At 28.6% G+C, this 22040-nt stretch overlaps 1 protein-coding gene across 1 annotated transcript in view; it reads right to left on the bottom strand.

Moving 5' to 3' along the window:
* Positions 1 to 22040, bottom strand: part of LOC122534954 (inward rectifier potassium channel 2-like) — a 47896-nt gene that overhangs the window by 1732 nt on the left and 24124 nt on the right. Inside the window, 9 exon segments of the mRNA XM_043666061.1 lie at positions 844 to 1125; positions 1128 to 1140; positions 1214 to 1491; positions 5081 to 5316; positions 8295 to 8516; positions 10345 to 10537; positions 14680 to 14953; positions 17645 to 17883; positions 19947 to 20061. Coding sequence (XP_043521996.1) covers positions 844 to 1125; positions 1128 to 1140; positions 1214 to 1491; positions 5081 to 5316; positions 8295 to 8516; positions 10345 to 10537; positions 14680 to 14953; positions 17645 to 17883; positions 19947 to 20061 — 1852 coding nt within the window.

The following is a 22040-nucleotide window of genomic DNA, read 5'->3' as shown; positions in this document are numbered from 1 at the left end:
TCTTTCAGATCACTCGACAAAATTTTCGCGTGTTTTTTACCATTTAATGATATGTTAATAAAACAGGGACCAATTCATTTATCTCAATGTGTGATCAGGATCATGTGAAGATCACGACAATTAGGCGTATTTGTATTGTTTCGTCTACTACAAAATGCGAACAGAAAAACTACATGCTATCTAGATAAAAAAAATGACGATCTCAAAACAGATTAAAGACAATTAGTCAACAAAAAACTTTTTCTTCCACGATATTTTTCTTTGTAAATGTTTTGAATTATAACTAAAAATATTTTTCATAACATTAAAAATAAGAAAAACATAAGTGGCTAATAATCAGCTGGGATACATCACATTTGAATATATTACATATATTATATAATATAAATATATATTTATAGTGTTATAAATTTATAAATATAATGTAAATAATAATTATTATATATAAATTATTAATATAAATTATTAATATAGTAAATTATAAAATTTACAAATACCATATACCATATACATATATACAAATACCAAATACCAAATATACAAATAAATATCTATATACAATGTACATATGTACATATTTACAAAATTACATACAATATTACATGTAAAATTATCCAGAATATTACACATTATGTAATATTATATTATATGTAATTAATATGTGATATAATATTATACACATCTAATAAATATGTAATATAATACTATACATATGTAATATTATATTATATGTAATTAATATAATATTATATAATATTATTATAATATAATATTATATGTAATATCATAAATATATAAACATATCAATATTTGCGTTAATTATGATGATCCACATTTGCTTACCTACACTTGTTCCTGAGGAAGACCAAGAGTGTTCTTAGGATGATGATTCGCCTTGGATGAATCAACGTCCAACACCTCTGGAACTGGCGGCACCTTCGTTAGCTCCATATTTAACACGTGGTGTTCCTCGTCGCCTAAAACGAAGCTGGTCTTTTTCTGCAAGCCCTTCTGATTCTCTCCTAGGCTGGATGTTCTCGAAGACGAAAGTGGATGAGGCAGAGGTTCTCGATACGAGGTTTCCAAGGGTTCTACGAACTTGCTATGTCTGAATAGATCAAACACAGATTAGCATCGTTTCTGTAATTAAATGGAGACTTTAAATTTCTTTTTTTTTTTGGAACTGCGATACGAAGAGATAAGTTTAGGGTACCTGGTATCTAAATGCTGTCGCGAGGGTGATCTTGGCGGGGGGTTGATGACTGGAATTTGATCCATCGCTGTTCTAGAACCGGATCTTCTTATTACGTCTCTGGACTCGCTTTTCCTAGAATCTAAGGTACACTTGGACGGTTCTCTGTGTATTTTCTTGTCCTCTTTGTTGCATCCTCGACTCTTTCTCAAGGACGCGTTTATGTCTTCTAGTACGCGATCGTAATCTTCTTCCTCTTGTGCATGATGGTTTAAAGCGTGTGGATCATTGTCCAGAAACTGCACAAAAAATTGAAAATATTTCAATTTTTAAACTATTCGGTACAAAAAAAATACAATAATGGAATAATAATGACTTTATTTGTAAGTTTCGTTTTGAAGATTTCGAGGTCATTACTATTTTCTTTAGATGTGATTATATATTTTTTGATTCACTAATCAATACTGTTCGATATTCTCGTACATTACATATTAGTTTAAAAAATTTATCAGTTTAAATTAGTTTAAAAAATTATTAGTTTAGAAAATTAAAGTTAACGTGCAAAGTTAATTTGTAAATTAATTTGCAAAGTTAAATTAATTTATAAAATTAAAGTATAAAATAAAAGCATAAATTATTAAATTAATCATTTTTTGATATATATTTTTCGTTATTGATGATTTCTTTCCTTAACAACTTTTTACTAATAGTTTATAATATGCACACCTGTTTTTATTTTTCATTTTTTACTTTTTAATCAAAAACAAGTCATAAATTTTATTTTTACAGACGTCATTATTATTTACATAACATTTATATTTAATACTTTGACTGCGGAAATTGCCATACTGGCGTCATTGAAGTTAAAACAGGATGCGAGCAGTGCAATATAACTTTATGCATTCCTGAATATTTCAAAATCTATCGTGCTAATCAACATTTTCGATTATGATTTTTATATCTCAGTTTCCTCTTTCTCTGAATAAATTAGTTTTCATAACATTTAAACTTTTTCAATCTCAGAATGATCTGGAAATAATTTAGCCAATCCGTGAACCAATATCTTGAAAGTTCTGTCAATGCAAACGTTCCTAATCATAAATTCTAATTCCACATTATAATAATAATAAAAAAGTATTTTAACGAAAAATAATCTTTCCGGAGCTCGAAGGATTAGACTAATGTCTGCAGAAAATAAATACAAGTTTCACTGTTATTATTCCAAGTACACATTGAATGTACGATCGATCATAAATAAAATGTGAGTGTACGTATGAATGAAAGTTATGTACTATTCATAATATAGTGCGATAATCTATCAAGAAGATGTATAGTCGTCTTGAACGTTCATCCGCAACTGTATGTACCTAATAAACGTAATAAATATTAGCGAACAGTCGTGTAAATTTCAATGTCTACTTAAAAGTTAGAGAAATGAAGGCACATTACATGTAGCAATCTAATAATTATAAAATAACTAATAAAAATCCATTATATCAAGATCATTCAGAATGTACAAAATTTTATATGTTTTCGGTAAAATTAAAAGATTTGGACGAAATTGAATTCAAATATTAGATAATCAAAAAAGTTCGTGCTTCTCAGAATAAGAATTAAGTACAAAAACATTTATAAAAATTTTTATTTATTAAAGTAAATACTTCCACAATTCACAACGATTTTCCAAATACACATAAGCAGAGGTTGAACGAAACTGTTAAAATTTTTAATTAATTATGAAATAATTGTCATTTTATGATTGTTATTATTTTTGTTCCGGAAAAAACTGTTATACAATGCAATCTATTAACTTCTAGTTGATGTATTAATTGAAACTTTTGTATATTTTTGTGTGAATAAGAAACTTTTATTATCTTGAAAAAAGTTTAGTTAAACAGAAACATTTATTCTGCTATGAAAAAGTTAATATTGTTAATATTGTGGCAAGCAGATTTTCTGGGATTGTCTTTTAATTGGAATGGTCTTTTGTGAAAAAAAATTATTTACTCTGTATTTAATTCCTTAAATTGTGCCAATTAAAAGAATTTTTAATTTTTATATTTTACCCTTAAATATCTAGGCCGAAAGTATACCTTCTAGAACTTTTATTAATTAAATATACAAAAGAGCTTATATTAACACCTTAATTCTTTTACAAGCTCTGTCTTTTAAAACAACTAAAAAGTTAAAACCGGAAAGAAACGATATAAAAGTTAAAAGTTGAATAAATAGCTTTTAATTGTAGAAATTTCATTTAAACTCTGCATACAAGCTCGCAAGATTCTGCTTTTATAAAACTTCTATCTTTAGAAATAAAAAATTCAGCAATATCCGCTTTAATATCTGCTTTACTAGTAAATCATCTATTGTACATGATCGTGTAATTTATTGTAAAAAAGAGATAAAGAGTCGCTGGAAAAAAATTATAATACAGAAGCACATACTTGGTTAAAATCACATAATTTATGCTATGTGACATACATACAGAATTTGGATTCTGCTAGTTATTACTTGTTATAATAAATTGTGGCAGCAAATTCTAGAAAAACGCACGATATTTTTTAATTATTTATTATATTATTATTATATTATATTTATTATATTACACACATATTATCTCTTACACGTTTTTCCAGATCTTAACCGTCAGACTCTGTTAATGTGTTTGGAAAGTTATTTTGAGTAAAAAATATTATATATACCGAATCGACCGATATACACTGAATCGATTCGTCATCGATTGTTGGGTTATATGGACTATAATATTTAGATTACATGAACATAGTAATTTAGGAATTAGATTATATGACTATAGTAATTTAGATTACTATAGATGGATTATAGACTATAATAGATTATAATAAGACTGTAATAGATTATGTGACTATGGTAATTTAGTAATTTAGTAATAGTAAGTTACACCGATAAATTTACGATATTTCATTTTATTTAGTATTTTATACTCTCCATAATAAAGACTAGTAAAGACTAGCAAATGAAATAAAATAAAATAAGTTAAAAAATCGACTGATTTAAATTGTTGTTGCCTCCAATAATTCAACGATACCAGTCAAAGGTTAATAATTTGTGTATTATCATATACTGAGTATTATCATACGTGACAAATGATTGAACCCTGAGCGAATGTTTATATATATATTACAATATGTATATGTATATGTAGAAAGAATGCAACATTTGTTATTGTAAAAAAAAAACTGAAAAGAAAAAGTAGAACTGATAAAGCAGTGTATGTGGAGTATATTGAAAAAAGTGCATGCCGTAATGAAAGCAAAGGAAAGAAATACAGCTGTTAATGTGTATATTTGACTCTTCAATTTTACTGAAAACTCACAAGATATTGAAAATTATAGTCGTAATCATTCATAAGTAATTTACGGCCTACAAGTTATTTGAATTCTAAGCGTAATTTTATTCGTGAATTCTTTTGAAATAAATTTTAATTCTTATTGAAAAATCTTGGAGATTCATTGTATAATACAATAAAAATTTACTGAATTAAGGTAACTTAAGAAAGTTTTTTGATAGCCAGAATAAAGGCCAAAAGTTAGATGATAGCCCGTTAATGTTCTTGCTTGTGAGGGGTTAACCTCTTGCGCTGGAATGACGCACATTGAGAATTTTTTATTCCAAAATTGCAACATTTTCTCAGTTTTAAGTATATTTAAGTAAAAACAAAATAGGCAAAACAAATAATAAATTTATTACTTCTCAATAATTTCTATCCAGTGATATCATACCGCCGAGATCAAAAGAAAAAGAAAGCAACGAATTATTGTATACGGTTTGGTCACTCGTTATGGTCCGCGAACCAGTTGCCAGCGTAATAGGTTAAGTCAGTGGCCAGAGGTTATACGTGTTTAGTACCTCGTTTTGCGTGTAAAATATCGGCTGTTTCACGTCAGTTTGCATGCTTTGCATGCTCTCACGTCTGAGAGAACCGTCAGGGCCGGTGATCATAACTGGGATCGGAGTGAGCGGCGTCATTGGCACGTTCATGTGCAATCCGCCTGTGGACGACGCTAGACTGGAACCGGATCCGGTAGTCAGAGAACTGCTCGATGCATCGCGGTAATGAGTGAACCCGCTACTGCTCATACGTTCTAAAATAAGGGAATTCAAAATTAATTTGAGAAATAAATTATGACGTTCATATACAGGGTGGTCCACGCAATTTGTGCACCTTCTATAACTTCCGAACTCTGCGTTGCACAAAAAAATTTTGTATACAAAAGTTGCATGGTTTAAAGAGGTACACTACGTAGTGCGTTTATGTTTTCTATAGGTGGAGGCGTTTCGGAGATTTGAAGGTCAACTTTGTTTTCTTTAAATGGAATCTTTAAACTTTTATCAAATTTATCAAATCTTTAAATTTATATCAAAATATGGAAGAATATCGAATTCTGAGTAAAAAAGTATTGACCTTTATTAGCCCTAAACCTAATTTCACTTGAATCGCTATAAACGTGAAGAAAATTTTCAAGAAATAAAGTGAAATTACTCGTTAGCTATTAGATACATTTTTACTTAAAATTCGACATTCTTCCATATTTTTATATAAAAAATTTAGTATTCCATTTAAAAAAACAAAGTTGACTTTCAAATCTTTACACCTCCACTTATAGAAAACATAAATGCACTATATAGTGTACCCCTTTAAACCATGCAACCTTTGTGTGCAAAAGTTTTTTGTGCAACGCATAGTTTGGAGAAGTTATGGGAGGTGCACACGTTGCGTGGACCATCCTGTATATGCAAAGAAGTATATGTCAGAATTAATTTCACAGAAAAGCGCCTGTAACATTTAAACTTAAATTGCATTGTAAAAATGAAATGTTAAATTTTGAGCGTGAAACATATTAACAAAAAATATGTTTGATAACGATGACTTATATTATTTTAATTAGAATTTGACTTATACTGTTCTGTCCATTCACCAGAGTATATAGTGTGTACTAAGAATTGCTGGCTTCGTGAGAATGAATCAAGTTTCATTGAAGTCAATTGATAGGTCTGTGATAAATGATTTTTTAGTCAAACGATTGATTATCATAAAACTTTTAATCATCAGTGCAAACGTACTTAATATTAGAAACTAATACTTCTGATGGAATTTAGCAGCAATCATTCTGTTTGAGCCTTTTATACATGAAAAGTTTCTGAAATATTCTTTTCCTCCAATACGATATATTTAAAGCAAAAAATCATGAAATAAGATTTATTGTTAGAACTATTGTAATGACGATTAAAATATAAAAACTTACGTCAAGGAAATTAAAATAAGTAGGTATAAGAAGGAAACAAGCTTTGGTCATAAACATAGATTGACTGGATATTTTTCTGGAAATCAAAAATTTAAAGATCCGTAGAAACAGGAAATGAATACATTAATTTCAGTATATGACAAAATCAACAAAAGAATTTTATATAAACGTAAGTGACAAAATGATTTGAAATTGTCAATAAAGTTGTTTAAATTCCATCATTTTAGGCCTACTAAAATTTATTAGGAAATATATATTTATTATTAATTATTTCATATATATTAATTATTATATAATAATTTTATTAATTATATGTAATTAATTAATTATAATTATTTATAATTAATTATTTATTATATATTATAAAATAAATTGGAAATTTTAGCTACTTTGGTTATCTTAATGTTGAAATTGATAAATTGTCAATCCAAGTTTTAGCAAAAGATCATTCAAATCTCTAAAGATTGCAGATCCACAAAATTCCTGCGATAAATTATTAAAAATTATTGCTAATTTTAACTCTTTCGATAAGGCTGGCATCTTCGATTTAATTGTAAGATGATTTTTGTCGAAATAATTTATTATTATTAGTAATTAATTTAATTTATTTTAATATATAAATTTATTTTATATAAATTATATAAAACTTTACTTAATTATTTTTAAGATATAAGATAATAAGAATATAAAAAATAAAATGTAATTATGGTTGAATTATTAATTAAATTAATATTTTATATATAATTTATTAAAAATTATTTTATTTAATAAATATAAATTTATTATAAATAAAATAAAATTAATAAAAAATTCTTTATATATAAATTAATGAAAATTAAATAAGGGAATTAAAATTAATAATTAATAGTCCAACGTATAGCGAGACTACAACTGGGATCTTTTCTTGGTTCAAGGTTTGAACAATTGGCACTCGTCGGAAAGTGAAGTGCCAGATATTCGATCGTTAACAAAAGGCACAACGTATACGATGCATGAAAAATAGTTTGCATCGCGAAATGCGTCTCGTGTCGCGGACACTATCGCGGGCAGATTCAATAAACTTGATTCATGTTAACGAGAGGTCAATCACATTTCACAGTCGGCGCACGATTAAAGAAATAGAATCAGAGCACAAATTTCTTTCACCTATTACTATAATTAGATGGCGAATTTTTATGCATTTAGAAGGATTTGGAAAAATACAAATAACATAAAAAAATATGTATAGTATGTAAAATATAATTCTTCTCGATGAGTAAATAATAAGTAAATTAATTTTCTATCTAGGTTCCAATTTTTAAGATCATTTTCGCAAAAATATAAAAATACGTAACATCCACATTCTAATTATAACGAAAACACGTTATAGTTTGGATATTTCACATATTTCATATATATTGTTTTATACATTTTTTATATTTAATTTTAAATTTGAAAATTAAAATAATTAAATAAATTAAGTAAAATTGAAAAATTAAAATTAAATAAATTTGAAATATAATTTTATATTTTAAATCTATTGAGCTGCTGGCCTCTTAATAAAAAAAGAAAAAGAAATTAAAAATTATGAAAGGCAAAGCAGTTTCCATTAGATTGTTTTCAGTTCTTGTAAAAATGAATTTCTCAATCATTAATAATTAATTAATCAATGAGATTTATAATTCGTACTCGATTCGAACAAATAGATGAATTTTCGCATAAAAATCCGCAGTCTAATTTTAAGGGACGACGCTTCGAAGAGCTTTGATCTTTTAATGAACTGTCTAATGAGCCTGGAAATCTACGCTTGTTAAAACTTTCTCCGAGCTCGCTCGTACCTCCTTTCGCCCGTTGCATCGCTCTGATTTTGTCCAGATCAGCCGCTGAACATAATGGCGTATCAACTTCGTAGGTGTTGTTGAACAACGTGTAGTTTACTTCGTATTCTCCAGTCTCCTTCTTGAACGTGATTATGTGCTCGAATCTGTGCCCCCATAAAATTTCAGACGGCAGATAGGAGCTTCTGGCTTGAGTTGTCATGCCAGTTGATTCGATAACGCCTGAAATTAATGTGAAATTGTAGTTTGTTTGACTTCTCGAGACATTAAGTGTATTTCGTAATTAATGGTGCAAGATGATTTTACATGGAAGAATCTTCCCTTTCAAGAAACTAGGATTTTATCAATTGAAAATCATTCAGCGTATTTGATAAATTTTTAAATTCGTTTTCCTCAGAAAAGAAAGATTTTCCAGATTTTCAAGTTATTTCATTATACATTTAATTTAATTATTCTTATTATGATGATTGTAACAATAAAATCGCCGGATACTTATAAAAATGAAAATGACTGCGAAAGCCATGCTATAATCTTATCGTGTTATTACTGTTTTCTAAACCCTAAATAATTTGTAGAAACTTATTAATTATTAACCTTTACACAATATTGTGTGATTGCATATCGTTCTTTCTTTTAAATTTCTTCAATTTCCATTTTAAATAAAATAAATAAATAAATAAGTCATAGTTAGATATCAAATTTTGGATCACGTCAATAGATAACAATTTATTTAAATTACGTATGTACACATATTGTTAATTTTTCATCAAGATATTGTTAACTGTATAAACGCAGTATAATAAAATTAAATAACAAAATCATGAGGGAGAGCTATATTAATATTGTAATAATCATTCTGTTCAAAATAACCAAGTGTTCGACGAATTATGAATTATATGTCTTTTATTGATTACCTATCCGTTTTCAATCGAAATTAATTAAGTGCCATGCATAAATAATTGAACAATTAATATCGTTAAAAACATTGATACATTTTTTACGATTCGACAGTTACAATTGACGAATATCTTTCTGCCGTATCTTCCTCTGCATTTTCAAATTTATTTTTAACAAATAGCAAATGTTTCATGAAATATATACAGATTTTTCCAGTGTGATTGAAAACATATATTTCAACAATGAACAGACAGTTAAAGTCACTCTGTAAAAATAATTATTTTTATAATTATACACATAATTACAACGTAAGACAGTTGTAAACACAAGAATACTTGTCTTTTCTTGTCATTCATACGATCAATTTTATTAGAATTAAAGTTAAAATACCTTTTTAACTAATAATTTTTTGATATACATAGTTAATACTTAATGTATTATGTATGATATAATAATTATATTATATACGATAATAATTATATATAATACAATAATATAACTATAGTTAATACTTGATCTGCATCGATTAATTGATAAAAAAACATATTCTATTTAACCTCTTGCGCTGGAATGACGTGCCACGCACATCGAGAATTTTTTGTTCAAAAATTTATTTAATATTTTCTCAGTTTTAAGTATATTTAGGTGAAACAAAATAGGCAAAACAAATAATAAATTTATCACTTCTCAATAATTTCTATCCAGTGATATCGTACCGACGAGTTCAAAAAAAAAAGCGACGAATTTCTTTGGTCACTCGTTATGGTCCGCAATCAGTTGCCAGCGCAAACATAGAGATGACGTCGAAATATTTTTAAAATGGAACGAAACCGATGGAAAAATCATTACCGCATTATCGTGGGAGTATCTGCACTGAATAATCTCTGTTAAGATTTTTTCATATCTCCAAAAACAACGGAGATACATATTTGTTATATAATTTACATGAAACTGTCTGTCTGTATGTTACAATTAAATTAAAGAGATTCGTTTGAAAGAAAGAAATTCACTTTGTATTTAATTGAGAAGTGTCCAAGTAATTATGCACGGTACTATTTTCTTCAAATACAAGAATTTTCTCTAGAAACGGAGCTTCAAATGGATGAATTTCCTTTTATACTTTCATCTGGGAACATCCTGTATGTAAAGTTACCTTCCAATATCACCACGATTTCGAATCGTTCCCTGAGCATGTCGCTGGCTGATATATGATAAAGGGGTGACTGTTCGTCAATCTTGTGAACGATTGTCGTTGGCCAAATAAAGAGTATCTTGTCCTCCTCGCCATCGCCGCCCACTTTCAGTTCCGTTTGGAAGAATGGCAACAGTTCTCCTTCTCTGGTAACCTGAAAGTTTAGTCACACGCTTTCAGACCATAGTGAAAATACTGAATCTCGTGAAAATTGACTGGGGGATCTTGTAACTTTAAACTTCTGACGAGTAGACTGCGGGGATTTTTATGCATTTGAAGATAAAATACGGCACATAATACAGGAAAATGTGTAAAATATCTGTAATATAGTAATACATATTGTAAATAAAGTAAATATAGTAGATGTAATATTTTTTTTAATACGTCAATTTTTAAATAGCCAAATCTATTTTTTAAATTATTTTCACAAAAATTTGCCTGAGTTCTATTTTTTAAATTATCTTCACAAAAATTTATCTAAGTCCTATTATTACCTATTTAAATTATCTTCACAAAAATTTGCCTAAGTCCTGTTTTTTAAATTATCTTCATAAAAATTTGTCCGAGTCCTATTTTTTAAATTATCTTCATAAAAATTTGCCCGAGTCCTATTTTTTAAATTATCTTCACAAAAATTTACCTAAGTCTTATTATTACCTATTTAAATTATCTTCACAAAAATTTTCCTGAGTTCTATTCTTTAAATTATCTTCACAAAAATTTGTCTAAGTCCTATTTTTTAAATTATCTTCATAAAAATTTGCCCGAGTCCTATTTTTTAAATTATCTTCATAAAAATTTGCCCGAGTCCTATTTTTTAAATTATCTTCATAAAAATTTTCCCGAATTCTATTTTTTAAATTATCTTCACAAAAATTTACCTAAGTCTTATTATTACCTATTTAAATTATCTTCACAAAAATTTTCCTGAGTTCTATTTTTTAAATTATCTTCATAAAAATTTGCCCGAGTCCTATTCTTTAAATTATCTTCACAAAAATTTGTCCGAGTCCTATTTTTTAAATTATCTTCACAAAAATTTGCCTAAGTCCTATTTTTTAAATTATCTTCACAAAAATTTGTCCGAGTCCTATTTTTGAAATTATCTTCACAAATATACGCAGCCTAACGATAAGACGTCAGTCACATCGAATAACAAATCGATCCATTGTTTGTTTTTACTTCGACTTTAGAATTGAATTTTCACATCAAACGATAGCTTCTGATGACGCATAAATCATAATTTAACTTTCAAATTGAGTCGACAATTGTTTCCTCACACAGAAACTCGTATCTATTAATGCGTCACTCCGTGCGAACTTTTGTATCGTAACTGTTTCACAACTCAAGCGCGATATCATTGTAACAATATCCTTCGTATGATGCCAACGAATTATTCCTCGACTCAATATCGTTCATTCGATGTTATGGGACGAGATATCTCACGTGACGAGAGGTCTGATTCGAAGAAAAATTCGCTTAGCGTTCCTTCTTGTTCGATCACATGACAAAACACATATATTTGTGTAAAGAGCATAATTTATGTTAGAGAACTAATTACTTTTCGTAAAAATTGTGTCATAACGTTACATGTCGCTTCATTCTGTCTAAATTATGTTATACGCGAGAAAAGTGAATAGAATCGTGCCTGAAAGTGATCTGTGATATAATATCCTAATGCGATTTTGTGTATTGATCTTTCTTCGAACCAGAGCTTTCGAAACATACATATGTGCTATCTCGAACGATATTGTGTTGCAAGATATCTCGTCAGTGGTGGGATAAAAAAATTGTCCCCTGGGATTTTGCTGACTGTCAACGATCAATTTGAACTTCGATCTTCTGCGATTGATGTCTCGTCGGAAGCTTCATCATTTGGCATCGAATTTAATTCCAACACTAAAAGTAAACGATGTTTTTCGATCGTGCAGAGCAAAACAATTTCATACGGATCTAAGCATGTTTAAAAGTAACAAAAAATGAATTTTTTGAAAGGAGTTTGGATTAAAAGGAGAGTAAATTGCAGGCATTATATTAGGGTGGTTTGTTGCAATGACAACAAAAAATATTTTCTACGTAATTTGAATATTTTCTATTTTAAATTATAAAGCAAAGTATTATGTTATATATTATTTTATTGATTAATATATTATATTTACTTATTAATAAATAATTATGTATTATTTTTATTAATTATTACTATATTATATTTATCAATATATTTTACATTTATATTTTAATATTTTTGAAGCAATATCCTGCAATAATTATGTTTTCTTTCACAGTTTTTTTTTATATATATAATTGTATATTTTTTTCTGTTATATCATCCAACGAATGAAAAAATACATTCAATGTATGTACAACAACATAAATTGACCTCGAATATTGCAATCCTTTGGCTTCTGAATCATTTTTTTATTGAAATTAATTTTTTTTTATTATTATTTAGGTGTTGACAATTCAGAATAGATAAATAAGGGTTAAAGAGATGAAAAGGAAAAGAAAGTTTTTATCACCATGTGAAAGTAGTGAATATACGTGTTAGTAATTTTTGTAAGTATGCAATATGCATATAATCTTCAAAATTGAAATTTTTTTTCTCTATAACAACCCCTTGAAACTTGCTGTATGATTTTTCTTTTTACTATTTTATTGAACTTTGAACATTGGAATTAGATGACGTAATTTTTAATTCTTTTCAATATTATTTAAATAAAAATAAATAATTTTATAAACTTTAATGTTATTAAAGTTCAGTAGAATGAAAAAAAAATCATATACAAGTTTTAAGGGATCTTTATAGAGAAGAAACTACAATCTTCAAAATAATGATGGATCTAACTATGAAACAAAATTTATTAATGTTTTTACACACGTTTGAATTTCCACAATTTTCAAGAGAAAAGTTCTCTCACTTTCCTATTCGTTGCATAGTGTAGAATCATTTTTGTAAAAAAAAAAAAAAAAAAAAAGAACTCGTGACTGTTAAAATAGAGGTTTTACACTTTAAGGTGAGACCAAACAGATTATTGTTGATTATTGACTTTTTATGAAGTTATAACAGTTTAAAGTGTCGACAATTTTTCAATTATGCTCTTCACTCTAAGTAAAAATAATAAGAACGATTACAATAAAGGTTGTTTATGATATACGCCACGTATAATATTGACCAAAACAACAAATGTAAATATATTACAACTATACTCTTGAAACACTTAATAAACCAATATAATTGGTATTATATTACATACCAGATGTCTATAAAGTCCCTTTACGATTTCAAAAATTTATTACAAAAGCAAATGAAAAGACAGATAAGTGGAAATTATTAAAAAATGAGACGTATATATTTAAGTTTTTTTCTGCCTCATTTAATACATCTCTATATGGGCACCATTAGTTTTACGAAGCACATCAAGACGATACTCGAGTTTTTGCCATGTTCGCTGTTGCATACCCTCATCAATGGTGTCAATGGCATCAGTAATCCTCTGCTTTAGATTAGTGATGTTCCGTACCTTTGTTCGATACACGATATCTTTAACATAACCCCATGCGGGTGTTCATGAAGTCTCTTTACAATTTCAAAAATTTATTACAAAGGCACTTGATGAGATATCTTCATCAGATTTGTTCTGTGTATTCGGTTGTTATCAAGGTTTTTATCATATTCAATTTCATCAAGGTTTTGATCACATTCAATTTTTATCACATTCAATTTCAGGTAATAAATAAGATACTGTTAAATGAACCCCTTACAAAATGACTATTCCTCAAGAGAAGGCACAGTGTGTGTCATGGTTTATCCAAATCGGATCTGCAGACTTCAAAGCGAAACTTCAAAACTAAGTATGGAAGAGATCCACCGTCACGTCCATTAATTCGTGCATGTCATAAGAAATTTATGGAGACAGTGTTCGATAAAGGGAGGAGTGGACGACCAAGAATATCTGAGGAAAACATCGATGGTGTAAGAAATAAAGTACCATCTTGATGTGCTTCGTGCAATTAATGGTGTTCACATAGGAGTGTGAGAAAACTTAAATATATACGTCTCATTTTGTAATAATTTCCGCTTATCTGTCTTCTCATTTGCCTTTGTAGTAAATTTTTGAAATTGTAAAGAGACTTTATGGACACCCTGTATTTTAGATAGTCAATCTCAAGGAAACAGAGACCTTTCTCATCTCTCCTTCGATCATTTGTTGGTAAATGTACTAACCAAGGGTCAAACGGATCATCCAATGTTACATTACACGTTTTAGAAAGCCAATCTCAAATGAGAGATCTCACCTTCCTTTTGATCATTTGCGCTCGAACGTGAGCCTCGATGATATGACTCTTCCTCATGTCACCGACACGGAACATCAGACAGGGCTGGCCATCTCTCTGACAAATCACAGCATTCCTTGAGAACAGCAACGTCTGCGTTCTTTTCTTCGGTCGGGAGAGTTTCGCGAACACTATGCCAACCATAAAGGCCTGCAGGATCACACCTGTCATCGACTGGATACACATCACAAACACTGCCTCTGGACATTCGTCTGTTGGGTATTTCGACCCGTATCTACAATTATTTATTCATCATCGTTAGAACTGTATCATACTGAAATGGTCGGAAGAATGGAGTTGCAGAAAAATGACACCGGCGTAATTGAATTTGAAGAGAATTATCTGAAGGAACGAGACTCAAACTCCAACGACCTTGATCTTGGAATACTGTTCTAGAAAGAAGAGTTTTGAATAATGTGCATTTCGCCTGAACGATCGTAGCTTAAAAGTTATGACAAAAATTTACATTTAAATAAAATTGCACGTGTATTTATACGATCTCTATTGAAAAGTTGTAAATTTCACTTTGATCGAGTAATTTAGAGAAATTATTTAATTAATTTAATTATTATTTAAAATATAATTATTTATATTTTTGTTTAAAATATTTAATAATTAATTATTATTTAAAATATTATTCTTTATATTTTTGTTTAAAATATTTAATTATTAATTGTTATATTTTAATAAAAATATTTAATATTATTGTTTATATTTTTATTTAAAATATTTAGTTATTAATTATTATTTAAAATATAATTCTTTATATTTTTGTTTAGAATGTTTAATTATTAATTATTAATTTAATTAATTTAAAATTATTTAGTAGTAATTTAGAAATATTTTTAAAAAAATATAAACGTTGACTCGATCTTCCAAACAAAGTCAATAACGAAAGGAACTATTTATATTGGACCAAGTATAGTATAGCAAATACAATTTTTGCTTAAAATACTTAATTATTAATTATTATTTAAAATATTATTGTTTATATTTTTATTTAAAATATTTAATTATTAATTATTATTTAAAATACTATTGTTCATATTTTTATTTAAAATATTTAATTATTAATTATTGTTTAAAATGTTTAATTATTAATTATTAATTTAATTAATTTAAAATTATTTAGTAGTAATTTAGAAATATTTTTAAAAAAATATAAACGTTGACTCGATCTTCCAAGCAAGATCAATAACAAAAGGAACTATTTATATTGGACCAAGTATAGTATAGCAAATACAATTTTTGCTTAAAATACTTAATTATTAATTATTATTTAAAATATTATTGTTTATATTTTTATTTAAAATATTTAATTATTAATTATTATTTAAAATACTATTGTTCATATTTTTATTTAAAATATTCAATTATTAATTATTATTTAAAATATTATTGTTCATATTTTTATTTAAAATGTTTACTATTAAAATTATTTAGAAATATTTTTAACAAAATATAAACGTTGACTCGATCTTCCAAGCAAGGTCAATAACAAAAGGAACTATTTATATTGAACCAAGTATAGCATAGCAAATACAATATTCTTTTCATTAGTCACGGTCCTCGAATAAAGTGCATGTCAATCAAAGACATTGGAGCTGAGATCTCTTTCTTCGCATAATATAGACCAAACATAATTACCAATTTAAAGATATATAAACATTTTTCAATTACATTTTTGAAAGTTGCGTTAAATTAAAATTTAGGAAGCCCGGTTAAGAATCTTAACCACTTGCGCTGGAACGACGTGCCACGCACGTCGAGAACTTTTTGTCCCAAATTGCAACAGTTTTAAGTAAATATTGTCAATGTAACCCAGGAAAAACAAATAGATAAGTTCTATTACTTCTTAATAATTTCTATCCAGTGATATCATACCGACGTGAGTTCAAAAAGAAATAGAAAGCGACGAATTATTGTATACGGTTCGGTCACTCGTTATGGTCCGCGACCCAGTTGCCAGCGTAAGGGGTTAAGGATGGCCATGGATACGATTGAAGATTACGTGGCACAACTTCAGAGTTATCAAGAGATCGTAGGATTATCATCGTGTCATTTGAATTTTTGAATATTGATCACTCGTTTGGCCTAATCTTTGAAGTTCGAGGAATCTAAGATGAGCAAATTCCAGGTGAATAGAATAGGATCTTCGCGCGATTTATGATCCCAAATGATCGAATCGCAGTAATCTAAATCCTCTTCAAGATCCTTAAATCGCTAAAACTAACCCTAAGCTCGTTTAGATTCTTTGTTTAGATCGTAGATTTCGAAAAGAAACCTGGAAACTTAAAATTTCGCGACTTTTGAAATATTGAGAGTTAAGTCTTGGGATTCGAGGGTTTTTTAACATTTTTGGGACTTCTCATCTCTCGTTCGTGAATAAATTCGCTACTTCGCTAATAATGTGCAATACATTCACTTCATCTGTATATAAACTCGTGATCTCTAGCCGATTCAAGCAGCGATCTCTCGACGAAGTGGTACCACAACATCGACGTGTGACCAAAGATTATTAAGATTAAATTCTTCAACGTCGCTCTAGGTCAGAGTTCTTCAACTCCGTCAGTCGGAATGCTTGGAAGGACAATGTACACCGCTGTTATACCTTGTGAAAGCTACGAATACATCGTATATACGATTTTTTAAATAACATGCACGATAACCGAACAGTGTCCATGAGTTCGACGTGTTCCCTATTCTCCTCTCGTTCGTTATATCACTAAGAAAATTACCGACGATCGGCAGCGAGGCTCAACGTTATCGCACGAGTAGTTAACTCAAGTAATTAATCAAGGGGGGGGGGGAGGGATATAGTTCTTCCAAAGCGGCCGTGTTGTTAATAGCGTCTGAAATTCGTTCGAATCACTGATCCGACATAGATTGATGACTCGATGACAACTAGAAGATAATCAGTAGTCACCCGATCGTGTGCTGGGTCTCGATGGAAAATAGAAACGAGCTGGTGAATCCGCGAATGTTCATGATACACGGCGTGAACGTCAAGTTTGAATTGTTGTAACTTTCCGGATCGAGATCGCCGTGGCTGTACGCGATCAACCACCATATCAAGGCGAATCCTAGCCATGAGAGCAGGAAGTTCATCGAGAACACCAGGAGAGTCCAGCGCCATTGTGCGTCCACCAGCGTCGTGAAAATATCCTGAAGACAGTGCACGCATATTATGAGATTATGTACGACCGTAACGACGACGCAGATATGGTCAGCGGTTTTTCCAAATTTTGGTTATTCCGTTTCTTTAACAACAGATTCATTTTGTCACTAAAACCAAGAAACCAAGAGGCCGGAAAAATTAAGTAATTCTTATTGTTTGTTTTTTTTTTTTATTTATAATAGGCAGAAACAGCCAAAATTAGGGAAAGCCTCTAAACAAGAAATTTACCTAAATATGAATTTTTTTGAGGTGTAGCCATTCAAGAAAGTATTCGAATGCTTGTTTGACCTTTTTTTATAAATAAACAAGATGTTTCTGATTCAATTGTGGAAGAAAAGGGATGATACTACATAAAAAGATAAATCGAAAATAAAGAACAAAGTTTGAAAATTTATCGCGTTTATTAATTCTGGATAGAAATGAATAATTAACAGGAGATTATTCTACGCGGGAAAAATAAATTAAAAGTGTGGAATAATATTTTTTTCATTTTTCAAGAATTCAAATTCGATTTTCCCCAAAAAGGAAGCATATACAGAATAAAAAAAAATTTTATTTTACATTTTTCACATATAGAATAACTTTTTGTTAATTATTATTTTCTTTCTAAAATTTTCTAAAATTCAAGTATACAAAATCTTAGATAAAAAAAACCTTTATTCTTTATTTTCAACTTATTTTTTTACATGGAGTATTTGTCTTTTCTTCGGTTATACTTTTGGAAGCATCCTGATTTTTGTGTGTTATGTATAATATTTTGTTAACACTACAGTGAAGACCAATTGTCATAATTATATTGATCAAATTTGAAACAAATCTAAAAATATATATAAACATTACAAGATATTCAATAGAAGTATACAAATATTATTTATAAATGTAAATATAAATATTAATAATATTTAATAATAATAAACATAATATAAATATGTAACATACAGAGTGTGTCCTTAATGTAAATACCAATACTTAGGGAGCGTATCGAGCATTAATAAACTAGAAAGAGAACAATTTTTTAAATATTTGCTTCTTTTTGCTTCGTTTTGAAGAAAATCATCTATTATCGTCTATATAATTTATTTAATGAAGATATTGTTTAAAATTCTGGCCTCTTGCAACAGCACATCATCATTGTTATTACATCAAACACTGCTCGCATTGATTGCAGCTAGATTTGATGCATTTCAGCTGCAGTTTGATCTCTCTTGAGTTGATTGACATCGAATAAACTTTCTGAATAAATGGAAAAACAAAAACGTTTTTCTTTTCTTTTTCTTAGTTTATCTCTCATATTCTCCCGAAATTTTGATTCATTCTATATAAATTCAAACATGTTTACAAACTCATTCGAACAATTTTTTAGCACATAAAAGAAACAAGAAAAACTTTTCTTTAAGAAGAAAAAAGGAGAGGAAAGAATTTAACATCAAAATTGAAAATTCACATAAATCTAGAATAATAAAACTAATCAGCTTTAGTATAATAAAATTATTTAAAAAGTGCATCGAATGATGAAAAAAATTACTTTCGTAGTGTGACAGTGAAGGAAAAAGGAAATTTCACATGCACCAACTTAATTTTTAATAAATAAATTTTAATAAATTTTAAAAAATTTTAAAAAAATTTTTTAAATTTCAAAAAATTGTAAATTTCAAATTTTAATAAATTTTAAAAAATTAAAAAAAATTTTTAATAAATAAATAATTATAAATTCGAACGTATTATAGAAGGATCGCTAGGAGAATCGAGGAAAGTGTAACAATTGTGCTAATTTTAACACGTTCGAAAAATAAACGTTTCTAGAGAATCGGAATATAGCAAGACAATTTGGCAAGTAATTGCACTCGAAAAATAGACCGAGACAAATCAAGTTCATCTTTCTGTGTTGAGTGAAACGACGATTTCGAACAAATTTCGTACGAAAAGAAATCGCGAAACTTGTTGTTAAGTGATTGTTAAGCTATCGTTGGTGGAAATTCGTGAAATCGCCTTCATTCAGATCGTAACAGGCTGCCGCAAGCGGACTCTTCTAGAAATACTTTAAAATTACCTGAAGGTAACGGCGACGTCTCTTGGCGACATTTCCTTGCACGACATTGCAATCGCCGTGCTTGAAAACCACCCTTTTACGTATCCTTCGTGAGCTGAATCTTGTTTGCCGATATCTGAAAGCAGAAAGCTTCTTCAGTGTCTTGCAATTAAATTTGAAATTATATTAATTATGTAGAATATTTCGTTGCTGTGTCATAAATTATTTCTTTGCTTCAATCTGTAAACCATCGAGCTTTTATAGACTGTCAGATAATTATGTATATCATCTAACAGTTTAGTTATAAACATAATAAACTCTTGGATAATTATATATATATATATATATATATACATATATATATATCATCTAACAGTTTAGTTATAAACATAATAAACTCTTGGATAATTATATATATATATATATCATCTAACAGTTTAGTTATAAACATAATAAAATGTTGGATAATTATATATATATATCATCTAACAGTTTAGTTATAAACATAATAAACTGTTATATATATATTTAAAAGCAGTATTATGTCTAAAATTTAAAAACAGTATTACGTCTAATTATAATTACAAAAAAATAAATAGACTAATAACAATATTAAACATGGATTATTTTGTAATTATAATTAGACATAATACTGTTTTTAAATATTATATCATCTAACAGATTAATACAATATTATAAAAATTTGAAAATAATCGAGCTGAGATGAATTGCCTTTACTCTGTGAATTATTTCGTTTTTTCTTGATTTGTATAAAAGTTTATAAAATATTCGATGAAATATTGTTGCAATATATTACAAAAATCTGAAAACTGATCAATTATTTTATTCGTGGATCGAATATTGGAACAATATAAAAAATTTTATACATGTGACATTGATAAAGTAATTCATATAATATCGTCAGAATAGAAAATATATCCAATGGACACTTTATAAACTTCATATGTATGAATATCAAAGGCATGAAACATTTCCTACTTTATGTATAATAAGTTTAAATTCTCTCAAAATTTCATAAAACCGTAAATTCAGTGTAAAAGAAATAGCAGTGAAGAAAAGATTGCATTTTCGCAGTTTAATAATTTGTTTCTGTATCGAATTGACAATTAATATCTACGATGCAAGTTAATCTCGTAAATCTTTTTATTAACAGCAAATGAATTAATAGCAAATGAATTAAATTTCGAGTTACTTGCGCATAAATATCTGCACATAGATGTTCAATTTTATTGTACACTGTGATCTTATATATTTCATAAAAAAAAATGTGTCGAATTGACTCGAAAGAGATGGACGAAAATTAAAAATAAAAAAAAAAAAACATACAATTCAAGACAAATTGCACGATACTGGATGAAATTTAAACAGTGTACGTACTATTTCTGTTCTCCATGTGCCCCTCTATTCTAAATCAGGCAGTCGTTTTCTAAGAAGGTCATCGACACCTTTCGTTTTTTTTTTTTTTTTTTTTTTTTTTTTTTAATCGAGTTTCCACGTCGGCCTATTGAAACCGTATGCCGAATCGAAAGAGATCACGTCGCACAAACGTTAAGTTTCGCGCGAGACGGAGAACGAGACGCCAGCTAAAAGCCTCCCACGGTTTCCCTAAAGGCCGTTTAAAACGATCGTGTGGTCTGCTCCGAAATACACCGAGGCTGGTGCCAAAGGACATAATTTACCGTCGAGTGACTTTCGTTTCGCGCCAGGATGGCCTGATCGAGGGCAATCTGCCAGAAAATCGACGAACGAACGAAGTCCTGATGGTCTTCCGCCTCTCCGTAAATCTACCTAATCGAGGAACTTAAAAGAGCATAACTTTCGAAAGCATCGCGTTATAACCGACAATTTGCACGTGATAACCACGAATCACGGCTTCGAGTGATCACAGTGCCGTTTAACTCTCGAATTTTCATTTTTATTTTTATTTTTACGCTTCAGGGCAAATAAAATTGAACAAAAAGTCGCGCGCATCGACAAAGACTCTTTTCGAGGACAGAAAAATAAAACATCGAGAGAACGCGATAAAGTATTTTTTTAAATGTAAGCGAAATTTTACTTCGCGTGACGGTTTTTTTTTTGTTTATTTTATTAATA

This window comes from Frieseomelitta varia, unplaced genomic scaffold (assembly GCF_011392965.1).
Source record: "Frieseomelitta varia isolate USP_RPSP 00005682 unplaced genomic scaffold, Fvar_1.2 scaffold_650, whole genome shotgun sequence".
In the NCBI taxonomy this organism is placed as follows: Eukaryota; Metazoa; Arthropoda; class Insecta; order Hymenoptera; family Apidae; genus Frieseomelitta; species Frieseomelitta varia.
This window is presented reverse-complemented; position numbering and strand designations above follow the sequence as displayed.